The 22,416-nt window shown below is 36.7% G+C and overlaps 6 protein-coding genes across 8 annotated transcripts; 4 read left to right on the top strand and 2 right to left on the bottom strand.

The window, feature by feature from the left end:
• The first annotated feature begins 1,655 nt into the window (after positions 1–1,655).
• On the top strand, positions 1,656–2,024 carry LOC107195242. Its single transcript, XM_015585044.1, has 2 exons — positions 1,656–1,730; positions 1,800–2,024. Exons 1-2 carry the CDS (start codon positions 1,656–1,658, stop codon positions 2,022–2,024), a joined length of 300 nt encoding a protein of 99 aa, XP_015440530.1.
• Positions 2,025–2,819: 795 nt separating this feature from the next.
• Positions 2,820–3,928, top strand: LOC107195160 (leucine-rich repeat-containing protein 23-like). The gene is made up of 2 exons (XM_015584947.1): positions 2,820–3,185; positions 3,302–3,928. Exons 1-2 carry the CDS (start codon positions 2,820–2,822, stop codon positions 3,926–3,928), a joined length of 993 nt encoding a protein of 330 aa, XP_015440433.1.
• A 282-nt stretch (positions 3,929–4,210) lies between these two features.
• LOC107195192 (adenosylhomocysteinase) lies at positions 4,211–7,709 on the top strand. The gene is given in 7 exon segments (XM_015584987.1): positions 4,211–4,343; positions 5,015–5,205; positions 6,114–6,266; positions 6,268–6,366; positions 6,566–6,781; positions 6,869–7,095; positions 7,323–7,709. Coding segments are annotated over 7 exon segments (1,212 nt in total). The 5' UTR covers positions 4,211–4,315; the 3' UTR covers positions 7,621–7,709.
• Positions 7,710–8,461: 752 nt separating this feature from the next.
• LOC107195198 (WD repeat-containing protein 59) lies at positions 8,462–13,959 on the bottom strand. 2 transcript variants are annotated; one of them, XM_015584996.1, is made up of 19 exons: positions 13,751–13,959; positions 13,192–13,327; positions 12,907–13,120; positions 12,687–12,820; positions 12,466–12,615; positions 12,236–12,395; positions 12,094–12,173; positions 11,956–12,022; positions 11,678–11,883; positions 11,353–11,616; positions 11,124–11,274; positions 10,865–11,058; positions 10,661–10,794; positions 10,379–10,588; positions 10,128–10,254; positions 9,658–9,687; positions 9,055–9,215; positions 8,714–8,967; positions 8,462–8,632 (listed from the first exon to the last, which is right to left on the bottom strand). In XM_015584996.1, the coding sequence occupies exons 1-19, from the start codon at positions 13,777–13,779 to the stop codon at positions 8,493–8,495; spliced, it is 2,841 nt and encodes a 946-aa protein (XP_015440482.1). In that variant the 5' UTR covers positions 13,780–13,959; the 3' UTR covers positions 8,462–8,492. The 2 variants fall into 2 exon arrangements, with proteins under 2 accessions (XP_015440482.1, XP_015440484.1); XM_015584998.1 differs by lacking the exon at positions 9,658–9,687.
• A 689-nt stretch (positions 13,960–14,648) lies between these two features.
• Positions 14,649–17,206, top strand: LOC107195216 (repressor of RNA polymerase III transcription MAF1 homolog). 2 transcript variants are annotated; one of them, XM_015585020.1, is made up of 6 exons: positions 14,649–14,965; positions 15,109–15,543; positions 15,630–15,770; positions 16,545–16,826; positions 16,900–17,019; positions 17,104–17,206. In XM_015585020.1, the coding sequence occupies exons 2-6, from the start codon at positions 15,461–15,463 to the stop codon at positions 17,171–17,173; spliced, it is 696 nt and encodes a 231-aa protein (XP_015440506.1). In that variant the 5' UTR covers positions 14,649–14,965; positions 15,109–15,460; the 3' UTR covers positions 17,174–17,206. The 2 variants fall into 2 exon arrangements, with proteins under 2 accessions (XP_015440506.1, XP_015440505.1); XM_015585019.1 differs by having other exon boundaries at positions 14,649–15,543.
• A 1,217-nt stretch (positions 17,207–18,423) lies between these two features.
• LOC107195222 (ubiquitin carboxyl-terminal hydrolase CYLD) lies at positions 18,424–22,041 on the bottom strand. Its single transcript, XM_015585026.1, has 12 exons — positions 21,537–22,041; positions 21,262–21,403; positions 20,955–21,191; positions 20,633–20,746; positions 20,286–20,461; positions 20,093–20,209; positions 19,798–20,021; positions 19,563–19,735; positions 19,194–19,490; positions 18,990–19,105; positions 18,702–18,918; positions 18,424–18,614 (listed from the first exon to the last, which is right to left on the bottom strand). Exons 1-12 carry the CDS (start codon positions 22,014–22,016, stop codon positions 18,424–18,426), a joined length of 2,484 nt encoding a protein of 827 aa, XP_015440512.1. The 5' UTR covers positions 22,017–22,041.
• Positions 22,042–22,416: the final 375 nt, after the last annotated feature.

Genomic DNA, 22,416 nt, shown 5'->3' with positions numbered 1-22,416 from the left:
CCTCGCCCGTGGAGAGCCATCTACGAAGCAAACAAAAGCGGATTGGTATCCCTTCGAGAATCCTCTAATATACAGGAAAAATTGTACCAATATTTGGAAATTATGCTTCGGGACCCCACGGAACAATAGAAAGTGGCTGTATCGAATAAGCACCGACGGTGTGCGCTTTTGCTTCGGGGCAAATGTTTTTCCAAAGTCACAATGAAGTAATAAACGTTATAGCCTATGGTTACGAGGGGTTGGTAAATGAAATGGGGTGGAAAAGGGGTTTACCTTCGCAGGTATATACGGGTATAGAAGCCGTTCCATAACATTTCTAGGCGTTGAACCGAGACGGTGTCCGGCCGGCGGGGCCTTACAAGCGACCATTTTTATGACCAGCACCGTCTTCGCCTAGAGGTTTACTGCGCCCGCATCCTTCGTTCTCCTTTATGGGAGCTTCCAGTCACCATCGGACACACAGACTGTCTCTGTTCCCGAGCGACAAAACGAGTGCACGGTCAACGTTAGTAAATACAGTTGATAATAAAGTTCGACATAATAGAAGCGATTCTTTGCCATTATAAACAGGCCAGGACCTTTCCAGTCGTTATATCCTTCTTTTTATGATGGCCAATACACTTCGAGGTTTATTATACTTTCTATTACCTTGTTATTAATTTCATAGACAGTTCTGTGTCAAGCATACCCTTCCTTTAGTTTCTCGGGACGTACCGATCCTGTAAAGCAGAATTAACTTTACCGAACTTCATCGCAATTAGGTAAAAGTATGAGATTACATTTCGAAAATCCCCAGTCATTTTTTTTTGTTTTTCCAAGGATTCATTGAACTTTCTGAAATTGGATTTACGATTGAGTCTTTTGTTCCCCAACATCAACGGTAGCTCGTCTTTATCGTCTTGTTGCCATGAATGCCAAGCAACGGTGAAATTAATTTCCACGCGTCGCGACGGAGCTGAATAAAAAAAATCCGCGCGCGTCGACGGAATGCCCGCCTCTGGTTGGCCCGGATTGGTCCAGAAGCCTCCACCAATCCGGCGAGATCGTTGACGGGGGATCCTGGCCTCGGTGGTGGTGGTCCACGCGTACTCACGCACGTGCCTATGTAGAAATAATAATAATAACACACAGGGTGGAACGAAAGTCCTGTCATATAGGCGAAACATTCTATGAGTCTACATATATCTATGAAAAAAATTTCCAACGAAAATTGAAATTATGTATGTACAAAGAAGACGGGAAACAATGCCTTTCCAATTTTATTACAATCTTCTCCACCACTTTGTTTTTGGTCCAATTTAGCTTCAGTCCCATTTATCTCCTGTTATTCTGAAAGAATGCGTCCTAATCTTTGACCCACCCTATTTATATCTTTATGAGAGATAGAAAAGTTGGAATTACATTATAAAAAAACAGGTACTGGCTGAAAAAAATATGTAAGTAAAAGTGATAGAATAATGGAAATTTAGATATAAATTGAAATAAACTAAGGAAAATATACATATCTGGACCAGACGTGACCAGCCGAAACGCGACACGGCAACCGAGGATCGGATCAATAGAACCTCGTCGCGAAAGCGTTGCTAAAGAAACTCGGCAATGGTGCCGCGTATATCGTGTAAACAGCCGTAACGAGGTTCGTTGAACGTAGAATCATGTCCGGCGAGAAGACGAATTTATCCGGTTCGAATGCATGGAGAAACAAGGACTACGAACGACATCGTCTGAAAGTAAGCGGAGAATTAATCGTTGCACGAGAACACTCGAAACACGTTGATTGAATTACAAATATTTTTCAGGTGATGAAAGCTACCTGCGCGATAGATGTGAATCCACCAAAAGGTAGGCCGCACGTTTCTTTAAACGCGAAGGGGTTGCAATTGGAACGGGAGAAGCAGGATCGTATATTCAGGGAGAATTTCATCCTTCTGAAGAAGCTGTGCGACATCATGCACCGAAAACGACCCACGCAGGAGAGTCAAAGACTGAAATGGGACGTATCTAGATGCATTAGAACTCGTTAATATGTAGGCAGATAATTCCTGTCTTCGATTGAGCGAAAAAAAGAAAGTATAATGTCTTTTGATACAGTGAGGATTAACAGATTAATCGGAGAACCTATTTACATGCTGCAATTTGTACAATAATTTTTATAAATCACCGTTTTATACCTCTGATACATGACGCATCGAACATGAAAAGAACTGATTTTCAAGGTTAACGATATTGAATACTATATAAAAGAATCAATGGACACTGCGGAGTTTTATTTCACCTATGTTTTGTATTCAGTTTTGATAGTTTCTACCTATAGATGAATAATTCGTATAATTAAGCCATGAAAATCGTTCGAACGGCGATTAGTAATAGTCAGTTGCGACTGTTTTAATTGGTTTTAATTAATATTTTTTATACGCACGTTGTGAGCCATATACTTGGCGCCATCTGCGACAAGCTGCCCAAGCTACTAGATAAATAGGTCTGCTTTATTCCCGTTAGATGGCGATACAGTTTTTTTGGCGCGCTTTTCATTAAAAAAATTAAACACAAATTTCATAGATTCTGAAACAAAAAGTAACTTTGAAGATTTCGTAAAGATATGAGAGCCGATAGAACTTTGAAAATAATTTTTGAATGACATTGAAACTAACCTTTTGAAAAGAAACAACTGAACACAGATCTCATTTTCCACTTGATATCGAATCATTTCATGTACGAAACCTGGAAATAGGTTACTTTACTGTAATTTAAGGAACTACTTTGATCATTTAGGGATTGACAAAGACGTTTGATTTTTCAATAATAATAAACACAATTCAATGGAAGGGGAATATGAAGAAGCGGAAGGAGACCACGCAAAATACCCAAGCCGCAGGTCTTCGGAAGATTTCGAACAGGCACCGTTAGTCTTGACGTTATCAGAAGCCGCAGAATGTCTTCACACGTTGGGAAAGTGTGATTCGGGTTTGGGATACGCTTATTTAGGTTTGAACGCTTCTAACAAGAGTCTGACTGACATTGGAATTATACTGTGTTTCAAGTATGTCCTGTATGTGGACGTTTCCGGAAACAGATTAACCGCCGATGCTCTTCGCGTCCTCGCGAAGATGACATATCTTCTAATGATTCAGGCTGACAGGAATAAAGTATTATCCGCGGAAATGGTTTCTATGCCATATCTCCAGGTCGATGATAACCATTTAAAAATTCTCTAAACTCTACTCTTAAATCATTATGAACGCAGATTTGTTACAATACATGGACGATTAGTTTGTAATATTTTGATTTTCTCTCACTTTAGGTACTGACTTTAAATAAAAACAAATTAAAAAGCACATCAGGCATCTCCCACAAACTTCTAGAATGTCTCGAACTAAATCACAACAACATAGAAGAAGTCACGTTAAATCCTTACGATTTAGAGAATCTCAAAGTCCTTGAATTACGCGGAAACATACTAACTACCACGAACGGAATATTCTTTCCTGGATTAATTCGTTTGTACCTCGCAGAGAATCAAATTGAAAAATTAGAAGGTCTGGAGATTTTAATCAATTTGAAAATATTACACCTGAGGAGTAACAAATTGTCAAATATGGAAGGATTTGACTCACGTTGCGCCAAGCTCGATTACCTAAATCTCCGGAACAACGAAATCGCTAAAATTTCGGAATTAGAGAAATTAAGCTGTCTGCCTTCGCTGGAAACTCTCGTCATTTTAGAAAATCCTGCAATAACTGACAGAGAAGGAGACGAAGAAAGTACGTATAGGCAAATAATATTGGCTATGTTGCCTAACCTGACGCGAATCGACAAAGATTCAGTGCTGTACGAAGAGAAAAGGGACGCCAGAGAATTTCGTAGACAGATGATTCTCGATGGAACAAAATTCACAGACTTTGACACTAGTCCTGCGCGTGAAGAATGATAATCATACACTTTTTATGAAGTTCAACGTGTAATGTAAAGACAAATATTTAAACTGATAAAAAAAGTTTCACGAGAAAATCAGATAAGACTAATTATAGACTTATTTTACACAATCGATAACTTCGTGTCTGCTGAGCTAGTAAAACTCTTTTTTTTTTTCTACTGTAATATTTCCCACCAGATGCACATTTAAAATCGTGTTCACGTGACCAGCAAGTAATCACGATCTCTAGCGGCACCGTTTAAAGCCACAGCATCGTACTCCATAAGCGTAGTTTCACCGCAACTCGCCGGTGGAAATGTGCATTTAGTGGATCTGTAGCTCGTTTCATAATTCGAATTTATAATTTCACACTCGCGTACCAGTAAATTTCTTCTCACCGAAATGGCTAGCAAACCTGAATTCAAAGTTGGTAAGTAAAAAGTTAAACGAATTTTTGAGTCGCCCCATACAGACACGTGGTCGTTATTTTGGAGCACAATTGATAACCTCCATTCGTGGTATTTAAAGAATAACATTACATACTTCCATTGCCAGGAGTGATGGAATTGCATAGAAATTGATAAAAAAAGTCTTCAAGGAATGATGCAATTCGTAGCAAAAGTTCCTCTTATAAACTATATGTATGTCGAATGTCCAGATAACGTCAATGCTAATCTCAGATTACTCTATACAACTCTACTTTTCTTAAACAGATTAATCGTCTGCGTAACAGTCGGATTCAATTCTTTTTTATGTACATATATCATAAGGAAATAAAATGGAAAAGAAGGTATAATTATTTTGACTGAATGTCGAACTGAAATGGAGTAACGAAACATTTGAAAATGTGTCGTAATTAATTGTTCTTTTTATTTCATGCGAATTATTTAAAATAGATGTACATATCCCAACGTTTAAATTAAATTTCAATAACTGTTAAACCTAATAAATCGTACTCTACGTTCTTGAGTGAACAGTCACTTCATTGATAGAATGTAAAAAAGAACCGGTGCGAATCGAAGCAAAATTGAATTAATTTGAGTAAAAGAATTATTCATATATAATTTGAAATTGATGTACTGAATTTTTTTCTTGGCAAAGCCGACCTATCCCTGGCGGAATGGGGTCGCAAAGAAATCAGGATGGCAGAGAACGAAATGCCGGGGCTCATGGCCATCAGAAAAAAGTACGGTCCTGGGAAAATTTTGAAAGGCGCACGTATCGCGGGTTGTTTACACATGACAGTGCAAACCGCAGTTCTTATTGAAACTTTAGTCGAACTTGGAGCCGAGGTAAGACGAATTATCTCATTTTCATGTTGCAACCATTTTCGTGGCACCACGTTCGATTCCAAAATGGAGCTCGAGCATGAGCATCATTATTGAAAAAATCAAACTAATAGTCAAAATTTAAAACATTCTTTGGTACATATAGTTTAAAATATGATTTACCTGCAATAAAACAAAGATATTATGTTATGGCATCTAAAAATGTTTACTTTGTTAAAAGTAAATTCAAAATTTGAATGTAGTCGTGTCTATTAAAAAATGGCGCCAGGAAACTTTACATTTGAATCTGCATGCTTATTGTTTCTGTTATGTTTATAAGTAATTCTGTACCAGATTAAGAAAGGTAGTAATGGAGAAATCACTTGCACCTACTAAGAATAAAGTTTAGTTTACATAAGAATAGAGCATAACATAAATGAAATATCGAACATAATTCGTATTTACATACGTAGGCAGGTTTATCTTGCAGATCATGACCTCGTGACATTCGCAAGATTCACAAACGGTCGTGTTAGACACTCGAAAAGCTTTCAAATTCTATTCGACTTGAGATTAAGATCATATCAGATAAGATTCATGACAATTGTTGCCATTGTGATGTAGCTCATATGTATGATAGTGTGATGCAAAATGAGCATTGACTATGTCATAAAAATTTACGAGTCTTGCTTGCACTTCATTAAAGAAAAGTTCTTGCTATACAAGATCTGTTCAAAAACGTGTTCTCGAACCCGATAGAGAAATACCTATGAACCAAATTTGTAAATGTATCATTAAAAAAAAAGCAAATCACCAATTTTCTCACTTAAAATAAAATCACGAGAACATATCTTCATTTGAGATTAACATATTTAAGCAACTCGATGCACAGTAATGCTTCAAAGCTGGCACCGACACCATTGATTTACTAGGTTCAGTGGTCATCGTGCAATATATTCAGCACGCAGGATCACGCGGCCGCAGCTATTGCAAAAACAGGAGTTCCTGTATATGCGTGGAAAGGTGAAACCGACGAGGAATATCTCTGGTGTATAGAGCAAACTCTTGTCTTCAAAGATGACAAACCTCGAGGAGACCACCACTGGAGTGCACAATCTTTATCGTATGATGAAGGAAGGAACTCTTAAGGTCCCTGCAATCAATGTGAATGACTCAGTCACTAAGGTTCGTTAGATGCACAGTTCTTGATTCCTCTGTCCACCTGAATCCTTGGTCTTCCATGGATTGTCAACTCTTTCAAACGTTTCTCCAACAACCTGAAACTGTTTCGAGTATTCCTTCCTTCTCTCAGCTTGTGTGAATCCTCAGTCTGGTTTGAGTTTTCGATTTCGTATGAACCAAGATTCCGTTTCACTGAATACAGAGCAAGTTTGACAATCTATATGGATGCCGTGAATCGTTGATCGATGGCATCAAGCGAGCAACAGACGTGATGATCGCTGGGAAAGTCTGTGTAGTAGCTGGATACGGCGACGTTGGCAAAGGATGCGCTCAGAGTCTCAGGGCATTGGGTGGTCGTGTACTAATCACAGAAATTGATCCCATTAATGCGCTTCAAGCAGCTATGGAAGGATACGAGGTGATTATTGTTACTCCGTGACAAAGAATAATAAGAGTATTTCAGAAGAGGTGTAAGAAAAATTGTTGAACTTTTACAAACACTTAGGTAACGACAATGGAAGAAGCGTCGACCAAAGGACAGATATATGTCACCACTACTGGATGCAAAGATATTATATTAGGTCATCATTTCGTAAATATGCCAGAGGATGCTATTGTATGCAACATTGGTCATTTTGATTGTGAGATAGATGTTGCCTGGCTTCAGAAAAATGCGGTCGAGAAAGAGAATATTAAGCCCCAAGTAGACAGATACCAGTTGAAGAACGGCAGGTGGGCAGTTAGATAGTACTCTATTCCTATATGTAGATGTGAACAACTCTTTGCCTAGAAAAATATTTTTAAAGAGAAAAATTAGGCACACTGACGTATCGTGACAGTAAAAGATAATTCAACATATTTAACTGTAATATCTCTCACCTTTTTAAGATCGGACATTGCAAATCACATAATTGAGTAGATATTTCTCCTCTGGTTCACGTAGTGTTCTCCCATTTCAGACACGTCGTTGTTCTCGCAGAGGGTCGTTTAGTTAATCTTGGATGTGCAACAGGACATTCGAGTTTCGTGATGAGCAATTCATTCACAAACCAGGTGCTGGCACAAATAGAATTATGGACAAAGTCAGATTCTTATTCCGTCGGTGTTCACATGTTGCCAAAGAAACTGGATGAAGAAGTTGCGGCGTTACATTTGAACCACTTGGGCGTGAAACTTACAAAACTTACAGAGGAACAGGCCAAATACCTTGGAATACCTATGGAAGGACCTTATAAAGCTGATCATTACAGATATTAATTGCCATTAAAAACTCACTGGCATTTATGTACTTCAATCGTACTGGATATTATGTATAATCAATACAATAAAAATAGGACGACAGTGTTTTTAAATGAATTGTCTAGTTATTGACTTTTTAGGTAGTCACTTGTTAATTTTAAGTTGAACATCAAGGATTATGTCTTGAGAAACATTAGAACTAGAGTAAACTATATCGTTTTAAAACTATTTTTAAACGAAATCAGTTTCGTCGAAAACAGAATTTATTTAAATGCCAGGAAAGAAAATCGATTTGGTTCCTTTCGAAGTTAGTCCCTTGATAAAGGTAATAATACTTCACACTAGTTATTCAAAGTCCTCGTTTCTGTAGAATAATTTGTATCTTTAGTTAGTCAGGTGGACATGTTTAATTGCTGGCGTAATTCACGGTTTTGTTCTTCGAAGAGAATATACTGCAGTGGAAAAAGTGCAACGAGAATACGAAGAGGCACGTAGAGTTGCAAGAGAAGAGTATCTTGCTCGTGAAAAACAGCGCCGCAATGCTGGTATATTTCATTACCTCCTTTATCCATACTCTTTTTGCAAATGTATATTTTCCTTACAGTTGAGATGAGAGAACTCGAAAGAATATTTCTCGGAACTGTTGCATCTGACAAAGAAGTATCAATTAAGCAAGTTCCATCTGATACAAATAAAATTATAAAGGCCAAAGCTAACGGGAAAGAAGTCGTTATTGTTTCCAATGATTAAGTAAAAATAAAGTTAATTGTAACTGGCACCACACTTCATACATTCCAAATCATTTTAAGAAAGACATATTTATTCTCTTGTAACATTTCTTATATATATATATGTTGTGTCAACTATGTACAAATTCTCTTTTATATTATTTACACCTTTAAAAGAGCGGAACACTCCTGCAGGCAATAACATCCACAGCCTGTCGGGCATAGTGTCTCATTAGCGAACCATGCTGCTAAGTGTTGTGTGTGTCCTCCGTGACCACAAAATATACAGAAGTTACTTGGGCCTGAATTTATGAAAAAGAAACAATCAATTTGATAATACATGCTCCTGTGCAGAAAACAACATAAATTAGAAGTTTATGTACCCTTTACGGAGATGTGGCAGATTACGCATTCCAAAGCGAGGCGTTTGCAACTAATGCATTGGGGACCTCTGCTAACTTTAGTACATATTTGGCATTCACTTTGGAATTCGACACCTTTGTGCGTATCCAGAGGAGTTATGCTGACATGTTTCAATACTTGAGCTCGAGCATCTAGCAAACGCCACCTGTGCAACACTTCTGCATATGCTTTCTTGTACCCATCGTAAAGAGTAGTGTACTTTTCATCGAGTAGCCTGCATAATTAATATCTATCACGAACTTTTGAATGGAATTATAAGCAAATTTATATTCTTAATAAACGAAAATGTTCAGTTCTGTACCTAATATTTTTTACGGAGTCACCAAACGAATCCTGGATACATTTTAAATCGTCAAGGGAGTCGGACCACGAATTGGATCTGTGTTGTTTCAAATTTTGAAAGTTCCATCCTTCTAACGTGGTATCAGCTAGATGTATTGTATGATATGGTGACCCACCAGGCTAGAAGAATACATTGAAGAACACATAAATCACAATTCGAATGGTAAACGTTACGTCAACAATGTAGTAGATACAATATACACAATGGACAAATGAAAAAAAGGCATTATGTCTATGATCACTTTCAGCACAAGAACATTTGTCTTCTGTGCGAATACAATTGCTACAACAGACAGTACATCACATATACGTTGGATTAATCACTACAAATTACACAATTTATCGGATTATCGACCGCGTGATACACGACAATAATTAAAATGCAAAACTGAATAGTTTGGCGTTTTAAAATCAAGCATGGCCAAACCTGCATGCTTCGTGGCAACACGACACTCCCACTCCGATGCTGTAAGACAACAAATATCACCATGATAGAGAACCTTACGAACCAGTGTGTTTCAAACGCGCACAATCAATAGAAATTTCGGAAACCATGCCTTACCTTCAACCACCATTTTCCTGTAGAAAGCCTCTATAACAAAGATAACATCATATCAATCGTTTGACAGTTTTGAAAAAATATAAAAAATACTGAAACAAAACAACATGTGTGTGGTACGAAAGTATAGTATATCTACCCTTCATTCTGAAACCTTTTGTTATCATACCATACACTACACCATCGTACCATTTTATTACATTTACAATCTCAAAATATATTTATTCATGCATCTGCAGAAAAAAAATATATGTGCTGACTATAAAAGATGTGATATACTGCATCTCAGAAAGGCCAATATTGAAACATGAATAATGAATGATCATACTGAAAGAGCATACTCAACAGACTTCATAAACAGAAGACAATATATGATCAAGACATATAATAATGATACTATAAAAATAATATTCATTTTAGGCCATGCCAACGAAACATTAATTAACGCTCACAAACAACTGTGTTATACTTACACTGACGTTAACGGATTTGCTACTTAGCCGCGTCTGAAGAACGTCTAAGTTCTCTGAACGGTAACTGAATGCGCAACTCAGCATACCGGCCATTTGAATGTCCGATTGATTGGCATAATGCTGTATTCTAAATAACAAGAAATAATTTTTATATAATACCGTCTCCACAATCATGGACGAGGTATAAGATGAATTTAGTATATTGTATTTGGTCTATATTACAACATACTGTTCACTTAGTCATTACTTACAAGGAATGAATTAAATTCTGGCCAAAAGGATGCAATGGCCAAGGGGCATCTATGTCAGGCGATTGGTAAGAATTTTGTCCGACGTTTGAAACCGGTTGTGATATTACAAGGGCGGCTAAACACCATGCTTGAACTAAATCGGGACGTTCTAACTGCGCAGCAACGTTTGCATTGTATTGACACATCGCTGGGATGTCGGTGATATTGATGCTGGAGACCGAAGAAATAAAATTATCCGATTGACATATCAGCGATCACGCAACAATGTTATCAGTCACTTACACGTATTTTTCAGCGAGCTCCTTGTTAACGAAAAATAATGACGAAGCATCGTATATGATTACCATGAAATGATAATTTTTACAACATGACCTGTGAGTCATTCTGCCAGTATTGTGTAATCCGCGATTCAGTTTCTAATGAACATAGAACAATTGTTGATAAAAAGTTCGTGCTGTAATTATTGACACAAACGTGTTCACTTACACGGTCTTGAAAATAGAAGGAACTAATGGGAATGTTGTCGTTTGACTGTACATATGAATTCGAATATATGTGCATAAAATGTTCTCCATTGCCAATTCCGTTCCCTAACGCAGACAGAGCCCTGGGTGTTGTGCTCTCCGGTTTCATCGATGTTCTTCTGGTGTACGATGCACGACCAAAACATACAAGAATACCTATTGAAACACTGAATTAAGTTCTAGTACACCAAGCTTCCATATGTTACTGTCTGTTTACATACCGACACAACAAAACTTTGCGCCCGATGTTCTAGGGAAGGGTATATAGGCGTCCTGATAGTTTGTGTATATATTAGAGGAACTTAAAAAATTCGCGTTGTCTTGAATATCGTATCCTATGTGATTACTTTCATTCTCGTCTTTTTTACATGTCTATAAAAACAAAAAAATATGTCGGACATTATTCTGGATAAATAATGAAAGTTCGATAAATGGGTGTTTTGTTTTTACTTGCTCCAAAGTTGCAATCAATTGTCTGAGACACGGTTCTAAACAGGATCTGTTCTTTTTTACTCGCTGTTGAGCAGTTTGCTTTAAGACTTTCAACAGTTTTGCCATTGTTGTATTGTCAATCGTTGTCCCAGGGCAGAACTGGAACGTCGGTTGCGCGCTATACGGGTAATTTGCGGGGAAGTTAACTTTTAATATCACGTTGTAACTTTTGTTGGATGCTGTTACAGTACAAGTGCGTTCTACAGCATCCATTGCATTGACCTAGAAAGGCAGAATAAAAATGTTATTTTATGGAGTTTTAACTCGTTTTCGTTTATCTTACCTCTATATTTGGTATGTTCATATTTATTAAAGAAAATTCTTGTTGGAGAGTCTTTGGTTGCGTAGGGGACGATATTTCTTTATTATTCTCAATATACGTATCTGTTTCAGAATTTATCAAAGGTTCGTCAACCTTTGTTACACAATTCATTTCACGATCATTTTGCGTGTCATTAAGTTGTAGCTGCTGGACGGACTGTAATGTTCCTGAATATTAACAAGTCTATTAGTTCAATGAAACTAAAAATATTGTTCTATTCGCAAACAAGATTTACACACTTAAATTATTATCTTCCGAGTATTGAGTATAAATAGATGCACCATCATCCATGTCATGTCCACACAGCTGAAGAATATTCTTTATCAAACACTTATATAAACAAGAAACAGAATTTATTGAATAATACGTGGACATACCTTCTTCACAAACGGGTCAATTTTATATATTCTCAAACATTGATCTTTTGACCAAGTAATCAACTCAAAGTCAGCATTTTCTGTAAATTATGAACACGTTACATATTTTTTTCCATTGTATAAAACGATATTTCTGAAATACCTAATTTTTGATGCCTCCACTGAAACTCAAGAACAACATCAGTGTGTCCCACAAAAGTGTAAATAGGCGCACTAAGATTAGTTGTGTTCCATAATAATAAACTATTCTCTCCGCGTCGTAATTGAGGTACCACTATTGTCACCAAACCTTCTCCAAAAGGCTGTCAATTAAGTACATCAATTTATATATGCAAATGATCTTGAATGCTGTTAAACAGAGTATTGTTTTACCGTATATCTAGCTCTCCATACTGGTGAGTCAGTTGTCACAATACTTTCAGCTCTACGTGGATTGCTAATATCAAATATCTTCACTGTACAATCCTGACTAGAAGTGGCCAGCTGATTTTGTTGAAATGGGCACCAATCTAAGCCATGTATCTAAAATAACTTTCTTGATTTGTATATTACTTAAGCACATAAACGACAGCAAATCAAAGGGAAGTGTATACTTTTGTTAAGTGAGCAGCTATGTACTGCACAGGACTATTTCCCTTTCTTTGATCCCATATTTTAATATCCCCATCATGAGCTGTGGCTAATATATTAGGAGACAAACTATTCCATCTTACTTGAGAAGACCCTGCTGTAAATACAATTACATATCCAGTTATATACCTATACATCTAACTGTTGCTCAAACAACTTTCTCATATAGGAATCTGATCTTACCAACTGCAGACAAAGATAAACAAGGTTTCCTCTGATCTTTCACATCCCAAATATGTATAAAGGTATCTATGCTACAAGAAGCAATAATATCTGGTTCTTTGGGATGCCAGTTCAAGTCACTCACTACTCGTGTGTGTGCCTTAAGGCTATTTGTTGTCTGCAACTCATAGCCACCACCTCCAGTGAGCGACAATATTTCTATACGTGTGTTGCTCTACAATTAGCAGTCAATTAGACAGATAAAAATATACAATCATAATATATATATACTCTTCAATTACTAACAGAAACAGCACATAGATGAGAATTGGAACTGGTTGGATTCCATTCTGCAGTGCCAATTTCATATTTACTCTGCCTCTGAAATTTCCTGAGGGTATCAGCACCCTCGTCCAAATGTTTTACTGCAAAACACCTACGTCTGAAGTCACATAGAAACAACAATACCATAAATAAACCACAGCCAACGAAGGACAAGGAAACAAGTGTTGAACAGATCTTACAATATTATTGACATCTATGGTTTACGTTAGAACAGTGAAGGACATGTACAATATAGTGGGGTTTACCCATTAAAAGTCCTAACTGACCAAAATATTTGGCGGCACATATAAACAGAGATTTAAGAAAAAAGTTGGAGTAAATAGAGTGTATGTATCTCGGTATTTACCCAGCAAGTAACACGTAGTTACCAGTCGCATCCACGGCCATACTATTAGCCTGTGAAGGACAAAAATAATTTAGAAATGAATAACATTCGAGCGATATAAGGTGTAAGATGGAAATTTAGATTTTTTACGAGAATTAACTCTCGGACATAGATTCAGGAGACGGGAGACAGTACCTGCAAATCTCGGTGCTCCGTGACCACATAGTCGCTACCCCAACGTTTTGACATTTTACCAATAAATTCGAAGTCCTGTCAGCATTCTGCGAGGTTAGAATTGAACCAAACACCGCGGGGACTAAAGTTAAACCGAATATACGAAACCGCGCACACACACAGGAGTTCGTAATGCAACGCGTTTATACGCATGTACCCACTCTTATCGGTGGTATACGATTGGTAGGTCGAAATTCACATATACACTACCATTCAAAAGTATACAAACACTTTCCTATTATTACCGATTGTAATTTAAATAACAAATAGAAAGGCCAGGCAATGATTTTTAGCATCTGTTATTACCACAGGTAACTGTGATAGAATATAATACGATAAAATTGGTTTGTTATGTGTACATTTGTTAACTAACAGTGTTAAATCTAACAAAATTAGTTCATTACTCGAAAAGTTCTACATCTTCAAGTTAATTTCTAATTTACGGGTCATACCAAAATGGTTCTTCAGCACATGAAAAGTAATTAGTTCAAAAACAGTTACAAAGCAATCAGTTAAAGGAATACACTATTGATAAGTTTTTAAATAAATAATATAAATTTATAATCTGTTTATTCCGTAAAAAGGTAATACAGATTTTAGTACCGTTTCGTGTATTATTATGTATTACAAAATATACAAAGTGTCCAGATACTTATGACCGGTAGTGTACATCCCCCTCTACGAGCAGTTGACGACAAGGGGGACAAAGAACGGGGGGCAACGAGGTAAAAAGAGTGAGAGAGAGGGAAGTTCAAGACGCTTCGTTGTGCTATTTCTGTCAGGTAGGACGCATATATTCGCTGTTGCATATAGGCGTACTGACACCAAGCAAGACGCAAATAATTGGTAAACTGTGGAAATCAGGAGCGAAAGGGGTTCAAGTTTGTTCGACCTTCGGTCAGACGAGGCGTAGTTTCATTGAATTTCTAGTGTTCTCGTTCGACAGTGGCCGTGATAATTCGAGTGATAGTGACAACAATGTCCGTGATTATGGATTGTTTTCGCCAGTAGCGGACGTTGTGAAGTTTCTTAGCCACTTTGTTTAGCTGACTTCCCCGACAAGGAATTCCGATCTATTGGGTGACAGGTCGATCAACGATTTTCTGTTCAGCGCGGGTTTTTCTAATAGAAAAACACCGTCTTTTGTTTCTCAAGGGTAGTTCTACATCGTTTACGGTGAGTTTTCCCTCTCTTCAGCTGGCACGTCACTAACCCGCGACGCAAGAACCCGTCGTCACGGCTGAGACTCAAATTGGACAACCGATTGCCGTAATCGGGGTACACACGGACGTAAATTCCGTTTCGATATCTTTAATTAGGGATCTGTGATGTACAAGCTCGGCGACGCAGGAAAAATCATTACCGCTACAATTAAATTCGTGCACTCGAAGAGGAAAGGAATTTTCATACACATAAGAAGGATGTACAAGGACTCGATAAGTCTTCGATGTCAACGAAGCTTTTTAACATTTCGATTCTATTGAACGCCTTGGCCGTTGCGACTGAGAAACGAGGTCAAGTTTTGCGCCAAAATAACACACCGACAGGTTATCAACTCCAACGTAATGGAGTGTTAATGACATAAGAAGCGATCCACCAGGAGATGCACCAAGGGTAACCAGTACAGAGACGCTGCTTTTATGTCATAAAGGAAAACTACTGTCAGAGAAAATGAAGCTGTTGGAGAGTACACGCTTTGAAGCTATTAACAGTGCCTTGTCGATCAAGACTGGAGACAGCAAAATAATAGGCCGGTAGGTTAATTAAACTTACATTTATACTATTTCTCGTGTAATTTAATAGAATACTGTTTAATATTGATCATCTTTGTGATTTTCAGAATAGAAAGCTACTCTTGTAAAATGGCTGGGAATGATAAACAGCTGTACAAACGTTTCAATGCAGAACAAGGATTTACTCCACATGATCTTCAAGCTTTGTCACCACCACAAACATCCCTGGGAACTTCACCTGCTCAAAGGTACTATAGGTATCAAGAATCACTGGTTAAAATGTAATGCAGGGATAATAATAATATAGCTTGCTTCAATCCGCTGTGGACGGGACCACGTGATGCGTGAGCATTCGCCTGGATGAGAAATTTTGTAACCGTGCGGCGGAGAAATGATACACGCTTGAAAATTCTGTCATAACAATGATAAATCTTATTGAACGTAAAAAAGACTAACAAGTCCTGATTGATCGTATTTTGACAAGAGCATTTATTAATGATATCTTCAATCTGGGGTTTAAAATCCTACATTGTATGATACTGTCCGAAATAATCGCCTACTTGCAGGTCTGGTTTATTTGAACAAGTGTCACAATAATATCATGTTTATCTCCAGCCTCCCTTAATTTTTCTATAATTTAAAAAAGCATAGGAAAAATCTTGAAATATTAAAGTAGTTTTGCTTTGATCGACCTAAGACTGGCGCGGTCACACAGAAATATACCTACTCGGGAGAAGCAAAGATTTACTGTGTAAGACATTTAATCCACGGATAAGATAAGACTCGTGAAATGAAAACATCTTAGTTTCTTCAAAGGAAACGCCACACAAATCATAATCGGTTCAGAGCGGACCGCTATGTGCTTGCACGCGCTTAGAAAGCTTTCGACTGCCCGCGCACACACGCGTTTGCTAAGGGTCCATATAAAATAAAAGAGATAAATAAACATATTATTTCTCTAATAAGCATACTATATACTTCTGTACGGATTCAGTAATAAGTCATATATTTTCTTTTTACAGTCGCAGTGTTTCTGGCGATGAAGATGGTCCACTATGCGATACGATCAGTAGAAAAACATTATTCTATTTGATTGCCACTTTGAATTCAGCTTTTCACCCGGATTATGATTTCTCTGATGCTAAGAGTCACGAGTTTAGCAAAGAACCAAGCTTGACGTGGGTGATGAACGCGGTAGATAGCAATTTGAGCGCGACTGCCGGTGATCATTATCGTACCCTTAGGACGGCACTTTGGGCGGCAATCGATGATGAGATATCATTAAGCGAATGTGATATTTATAGGTAAAACGTATAAAACTTTATGGGAACAAATACAGGAAACGGCAGCTACATTAAATATACAAAAATATTTTAGTTACAATCCAGACTTTGTATCTGATCCATTTGGAGAAGATGGATGCTTATGGTCTTTCAATTATTTCTTCTATAATAAGAAGTTGAAACGCATTGTGTTTTTCACATGCAGAGCAATAAAGTAAGTAGCGCTTGACTCGTAAGCTAATTTGGTTTAATGTATACGTTTTAAAATATTGTTTCTTTTTCTGTATGTTATTTATAGTCCTCTCTACGTGCTAGATTCCGGTGTTGGCAGTCACTTTGCCATGGACGAAGATGAAGATAGATACTAAATTTATTATACATATTTACAAACTTTACCCTCTCCACCTTTATTAGTTCTGCCTTATAAAGGCACGAGTGAACATTCAATTTCACCTATTACATAGAATTTTTATTATGTACAACGATACATCTTAATTTTCATAATTAGTCTATATATTTTCCTTTGCAGTGATGTTTGTTTATAGATTCAAAATCTATGATAGAAAAGTCTACCATATTGCTTTTTAGTTTATTATAACACTGACGTTTAATTGTAGTCAACGAAGAATCAAACGGAAGAACAAGGTGGGAGATTTTTTTTTCTTCCTATTTTTCCCCCAGGTGAATAGTTTTTCATGTACAATATGAATTAATCTATTTTAAGTATACAGATCAACTAAATATTAATCAAAATGTTTAAAGTAACGAAAAAATTCTTGGTCTTTACCTACAGATTAACATAATAAAGGTTAATGGATTTGTAGATTGATGTTGTGCTATGTTGCTCTGATTTCATTTAGATTATTGGACCAGTCACAGAAATAACAATAGAACTAGGGTATTAGAGCAATAGCAGTAGATCTGAAAGTGCAGCATTAACTTCCGAATCCTAGTCACTATATGTTTAAGTTACAAAGAAAGTTTGTAAACTGTTCGTACTATTTACTGTAAATGTATCTTCAAATGTTTTCGATATATTGATACATTCAGTATAAAACTGTAATTTTCTGTCTTTAATGTATCTTTAAAAAAAAGTGCACACGGTATTCCGTATTTATATACAAATCTTTATCTTTTAAAAGTACCGCAAAATATTTCTGTCCAGTTCGATAGATTTAAAGATTTATAAATACACTGTGCAATAGATTGGTAGATTCATTAGCTTGGTAGATTTTCCTCAAATTTTTACATAGAATGAGAACTTAATTTTATGTATCGATGAATATATACATGTGTATATGTTTTGTAAACTTAAAGAAATCAACACTGTGCTCGAATTAGAATATTAAATTTCAATGACAGTGATTCTGACATGATTTCTATAAAGTATGTGTACTTTAGTTTCTTTAAGACTACACGTTTATCTGTCGACGTTTCAATAATGTTTCTGAATAAATATAATTCTCCTTTACACCATCTTTGTCTTTAGTTACTTTTACAAGTAGTGGTCACATTGACTTGTGCAAAATTAAATAAGTAATAAGCAGAAACATCGTGCCTAAATTTATTAAATAATAACTTAAAACCTAACTTACCTAAGTTTACTAGGCAACTGAACTTATTTGTACATCATAACATCTGGTGACTGATACATGCACATGTAGGCGTCGCATAAGAGTCGTTTTGCATGTTCGGGCAAATGACGGTCATCCGTTAATTCAGTCAAATAATTTCCACCTTCTTCACTTAGCCAATACGGAAAGTCAGGGCACGGAACCATTTCTGGTATGTTATAGCCGTTTTGTTCCCCTGAAGATGGTTAAACGTGCAATAATAATTTCATACGTGTATACAGTTAAACTGTATGAATAATAAAATTTATAAAACTAACAATACCTTTTCTGTCAGCCATAGAATCGAAGAAACACCATGGTGCCTCTGATCCGGAACCACATTTCACAAAACAAACATAGTGAGACGTCTCAATGCAAACCACTGCCGACAGTTCCAGATACAATCGCGGAACAGGACAATGTTCCTGTAAGATGGCGAATTCCATTGGTACAACAAGCTTTTTTGGTTCATGATTTGTTCTTCGTTCATGACGATGCACCTGAATCGATACATTTTACAAATGCCGTAACTTCATATGAAATTATATAAATAGAGATTTTTTCTGTTTACCTTTTCCAAACATTGTAAACAAAATGCAATACTTTCTAGTCCGACACCACATTGTCCGTAACATTCCTTGCATTCGAACTCCGCTAGTTTCCCACAAACAGTACATTGTCTAGGAGCTACAAATCAACCCGTTAAAAGTTAGTGAAGTATAAATACTTAATTATTGTAATAAATGATTTAATCCGGTGCTTTAATAATACTAACAATCTTCAATTATGTCCGTTACATCCAGCAAAAGTGTTGGCTGAATTTTTGGATACATTTTGAATGATTTTCCAAATCGAGGCATTTGTATAATCAGGCAGGAAGGAACTTCTTTTAATCGTATATTACTTGTCAGGAAACTTTGTTCCAATAGTTGCTGTACTGTTGGAAGATTCAGATGATCGTCCTTTTCAACGAAAAGTTGATAGTGATACGCGTCCTGACCGGAACTTAGTTTCAGAAAAGGTTCAGCATTCAGGATTTGCGCAACCAATGAAGTTAAAAATTCTTCGGGATCTGGTAAAGGTTCAAATAATTTTAAGTCACCTTCAAGTATGCTTCCAACTTAAATATACTGTAAGAACAAACCTTTTTCTTCACTAGTCAACCCAGATACTGATGACAGTTTCTCAAGTAATGTCCGAAGTTTCATTACATGATCCGCTCTAACGAACATATTTTTTCTAAGTGGATTTACTATTTCTTCGCGTAGTACTCTTTGCACTTCTTCGTATTGTGGACAGTCTTTTTCATTGGGTGGTCTGTTAAATGATATATTATTTATAACTGAGCATGATTGAACTAAATAGAATTTAATTCTTACCTAAATAAAAGATTGTCAAACACACTAGTGAATGTGAACATGCTGAAAAGAGTGGCATCCAAGTAACAGGAATTGTGATGACCTTGAATTCCTCTATATTTTCCACAAATACTTTCTAGATTCCCTTTGACGGAAATAGGCCGCACCATTCCGACTATTACAGAGCTCTCCATGTTTCCAAAATTGTCTGTATTGATCGATGTTGCTGGATCATCAATTTTTGCCTGTGACAATGTCGACTTTTTATTAGACAAATATTACGAGACAAAAGCATTTACCATTGCATACTTACGACCATTGTATCATAGCGAGAACATTGATCAAGCTCTGTAAAAACAGCTCTGTAAGGTCGACAATGAAAATATCTAACATCTTTATAAGTTCCATCAGTTCCTGAAGGATGACTATCATCCTAAATATGAAGTAATTAACTGTTTTATAGTTTGGATGTCATATACTGTTAGGAAGCTTTGAATAACTGGACATACCAATTCTACAGCTGCCATTAATTTGCCAGGAGTAATACCAGGAGGGGTACCAATCCAGCGAATGATTCCATAGTGCACATCAGAATCCAGAAGCACTTTTACATTGGAACCAACAATTAAATCTGAGGCTTCTGGTCGTCCAAATTTCTTATTTTCATTTTTTTCTGGTGTACTACCTGTAACAGTAATGACAATTTATATTCATACTCGTTTACAGAAGTTCAAATAAAAATATTTTCGGAAAACAAATTTTGCGACGCGAAGTATGCGGAAAGCCTTGTGAAACAATTCGGAAGACTATAAACACGGAAGTGTCGTACAGTTTATATGAATGTGCATTTTCTTACTATGATTCAATAGGCTTAAACGTTCCGAAGTTCCATCAATGTCACTGTACACATTTGAATCTACGTCACTACTCCATTTGTGCTCTAATACAAAGAGAGGAATGTTTTGCAACATAGCAGCCATTTTACAATAAAATTATAATAAGTTTACAGTATTGAAAGACTTGCCGGCAGCACTGAGACAAGCTAAGATTATGGCTATTTTTAACTGCCTTGGTTATTCTTAACTCCCTCTACAGCATGCAACGAGTGAAGACTAGCACACTATACCATATAACCAAAAAGCCAAGCTGAACATTTATTTTTACGTGTTTCTTATTACCAGATTGTGTATATGCATGGACATTTGTGTTTTTAGCTGCACTGCTATCATTTTCCACTGACATTGCCTTAGTCGACTGAACATATTCTTTTGACAGAGATCTTTGATCTCTGTTATTATTTTTGTTGTCATCAAAAGTAGTGAATCTCTCTAAAAGAACAGGTGGTATAGAATCCAGTACAGACTTTTTTTTATCATTCATGTAATTCTTTCCTGAATCTGATTTCACAAAGAAATCTGAAATAAAAGGTACATGAATGAACAGGTATTCCTAGGACAACAATAAAAAGAATATTTATTTGTATACTTTTGTCTACATTCCCAAGACCATTGGGTCCCTCAGGCTTCAATGGAAAAATGTTACTCAAGGTAACAAACCTTCCTTCTGAATGGGTAGAAACAAAGTACTCTTTACTTAACAAAGCTGTTTTGGATGATTCTTGTCCTTCCTATAATGAAACAATATATAATAGTTATATTAACTGACACATGTATACAAAAGACATAGCTAACATTTATGTTATCACAAATTATTCAACAATGTATATTTTACAAACATATGAAGGTATCGCATTAAATTACCAGCAAATCAAGGCCAAAGTAATACCCTTGACCAAGTTGTGGCACAGGTCCAATGTATTTAATGAGAGCCAAATACTTGGTATATCCTTGAGGATCAGGACAATACCAAATGGTATCTTCTATCATCAGACTCATTAGTTCTTTGCATAACGGCTTGTGATTGGCCAAGCGTACTCTTTCTTGAGGCACAGTTACCGCAGGCAGGAACTTCCACACATCTGATGATACAGGAATTAAATCAATTCTGTGACATCGCCAGTCTGTGCCATGCCAGACTTCTGATCCTGTCGTGTCAACAACACGTATTCTGAGTGCGCTGTCTCCCAAATCCTCGACTGCCTCTACGAGCATGCCAAGACGCAATGTATTGACATTTTTGTCACATTCTCCGGATATACGCATCAGAATGGTATTTTTCATGGCAACATAATGCTGGAGGACCTGACGGTCCTCCTTGCTGCTAACAGTTCGCTTTTCCATGATTAATCTCTAACGGACAATGTGATAAAATGACTTGTCAACCAAGACGTGTGCAAAGCACGCAGACAAAATACGACGTTTACCTCCGTCATCGTGTAGTTTTTATTTCGAAAATATAAATCAGACAAAGAGAAGTGTTGTATACACATCACATATTGTATTCGCAAGATTTGTGAACGATCAATAAAGTCTTACGAAGAAATATTTGTCGAGGACACATACGGACATTCGGACAATCAAATTCAAGCACAAAACTTGTACTTTGCTGTCAATTTGTATAGGGGATTTGTTAGTGAGAAAATCGAATTTTATTACTGACAGCACTGAACGTCAAGGATTTGTTTCCATGCTTGAAAATACAGTAGAGCACTCGATAATAGGTTTGTGGCAACACAAAAAG

This window comes from Dufourea novaeangliae, unplaced genomic scaffold, assembly GCF_001272555.1.
Source record: "Dufourea novaeangliae isolate 0120121106 unplaced genomic scaffold, ASM127255v1 scaffold55, whole genome shotgun sequence".
Lineage (NCBI taxonomy): Eukaryota > Metazoa > Arthropoda > Insecta > Hymenoptera > Halictidae > Dufourea > Dufourea novaeangliae.
Note: the sequence above shows the minus strand (reverse complement) of the source record. Positions and strands in the feature narration are given on the sequence as shown.

Coding starts and splice junctions, on each gene's coding strand:
- LOC107195242 (XM_015585044.1), top strand. CDS start 1,656: ATGTCCGGCGAGAAGACGAATTTATCCGGTTCGAATGCATGGAGAAAC. Junction 1,731..1,799: donor ACGAACGACATCGTCTGAAA/GTAAGCGGAGAA, acceptor AATATTTTTCAG/GTGATGAAAGCTACCTGCGC.
- LOC107195160 (XM_015584947.1), top strand. CDS start 2,820: ATGGAAGGGGAATATGAAGAAGCGGAAGGAGACCACGCAAAATACCCA. Junction 3,186..3,301: donor TTTCTATGCCATATCTCCAG/GTCGATGATAAC, acceptor CTCTCACTTTAG/GTACTGACTTTAAATAAAAA.
- LOC107195198 (XM_015584996.1), bottom strand. CDS start 13,779: ATGTGGTCACGGAGCACCGAGATTTGCAG. Junction 12,174..12,235: donor GTGGAGGCATCAAAAATTAG/GTATTTCAGAAA, acceptor CATAATTTACAG/AAAATGCTGACTTTGAGTTG. Junction 8,968..9,054: donor GACTCCGTAAAAAATATTAG/GTACAGAACTGA, acceptor TTAATTATGCAG/GCTACTCGATGAAAAGTACA.
- LOC107195216 (XM_015585020.1), top strand. CDS start 15,461: ATGAAGCTGTTGGAGAGTACACGCTTTGAAGCTATTAACAGTGCCTTG. Junction 15,544..15,629: donor GACAGCAAAATAATAGGCCG/GTAGGTTAATTA, acceptor TGTGATTTTCAG/AATAGAAAGCTACTCTTGTA. Junction 15,771..16,544: donor GGAACTTCACCTGCTCAAAG/GTACTATAGGTA, acceptor TTCTTTTTACAG/TCGCAGTGTTTCTGGCGATG.
- LOC107195222 (XM_015585026.1), bottom strand. CDS start 22,016: ATGGAAAAGCGAACTGTTAGCAGCAAGGAGGACCGTCAGGTCCTCCAG. Junction 19,736..19,797: donor TTTGACAATCTTTTATTTAG/GTAAGAATTAAA, acceptor ATCATTTAACAG/ACCACCCAATGAAAAAGACT. Junction 18,919..18,989: donor GTTTACAATGTTTGGAAAAG/GTAAACAGAAAA, acceptor GTATCGATTCAG/GTGCATCGTCATGAACGAAG.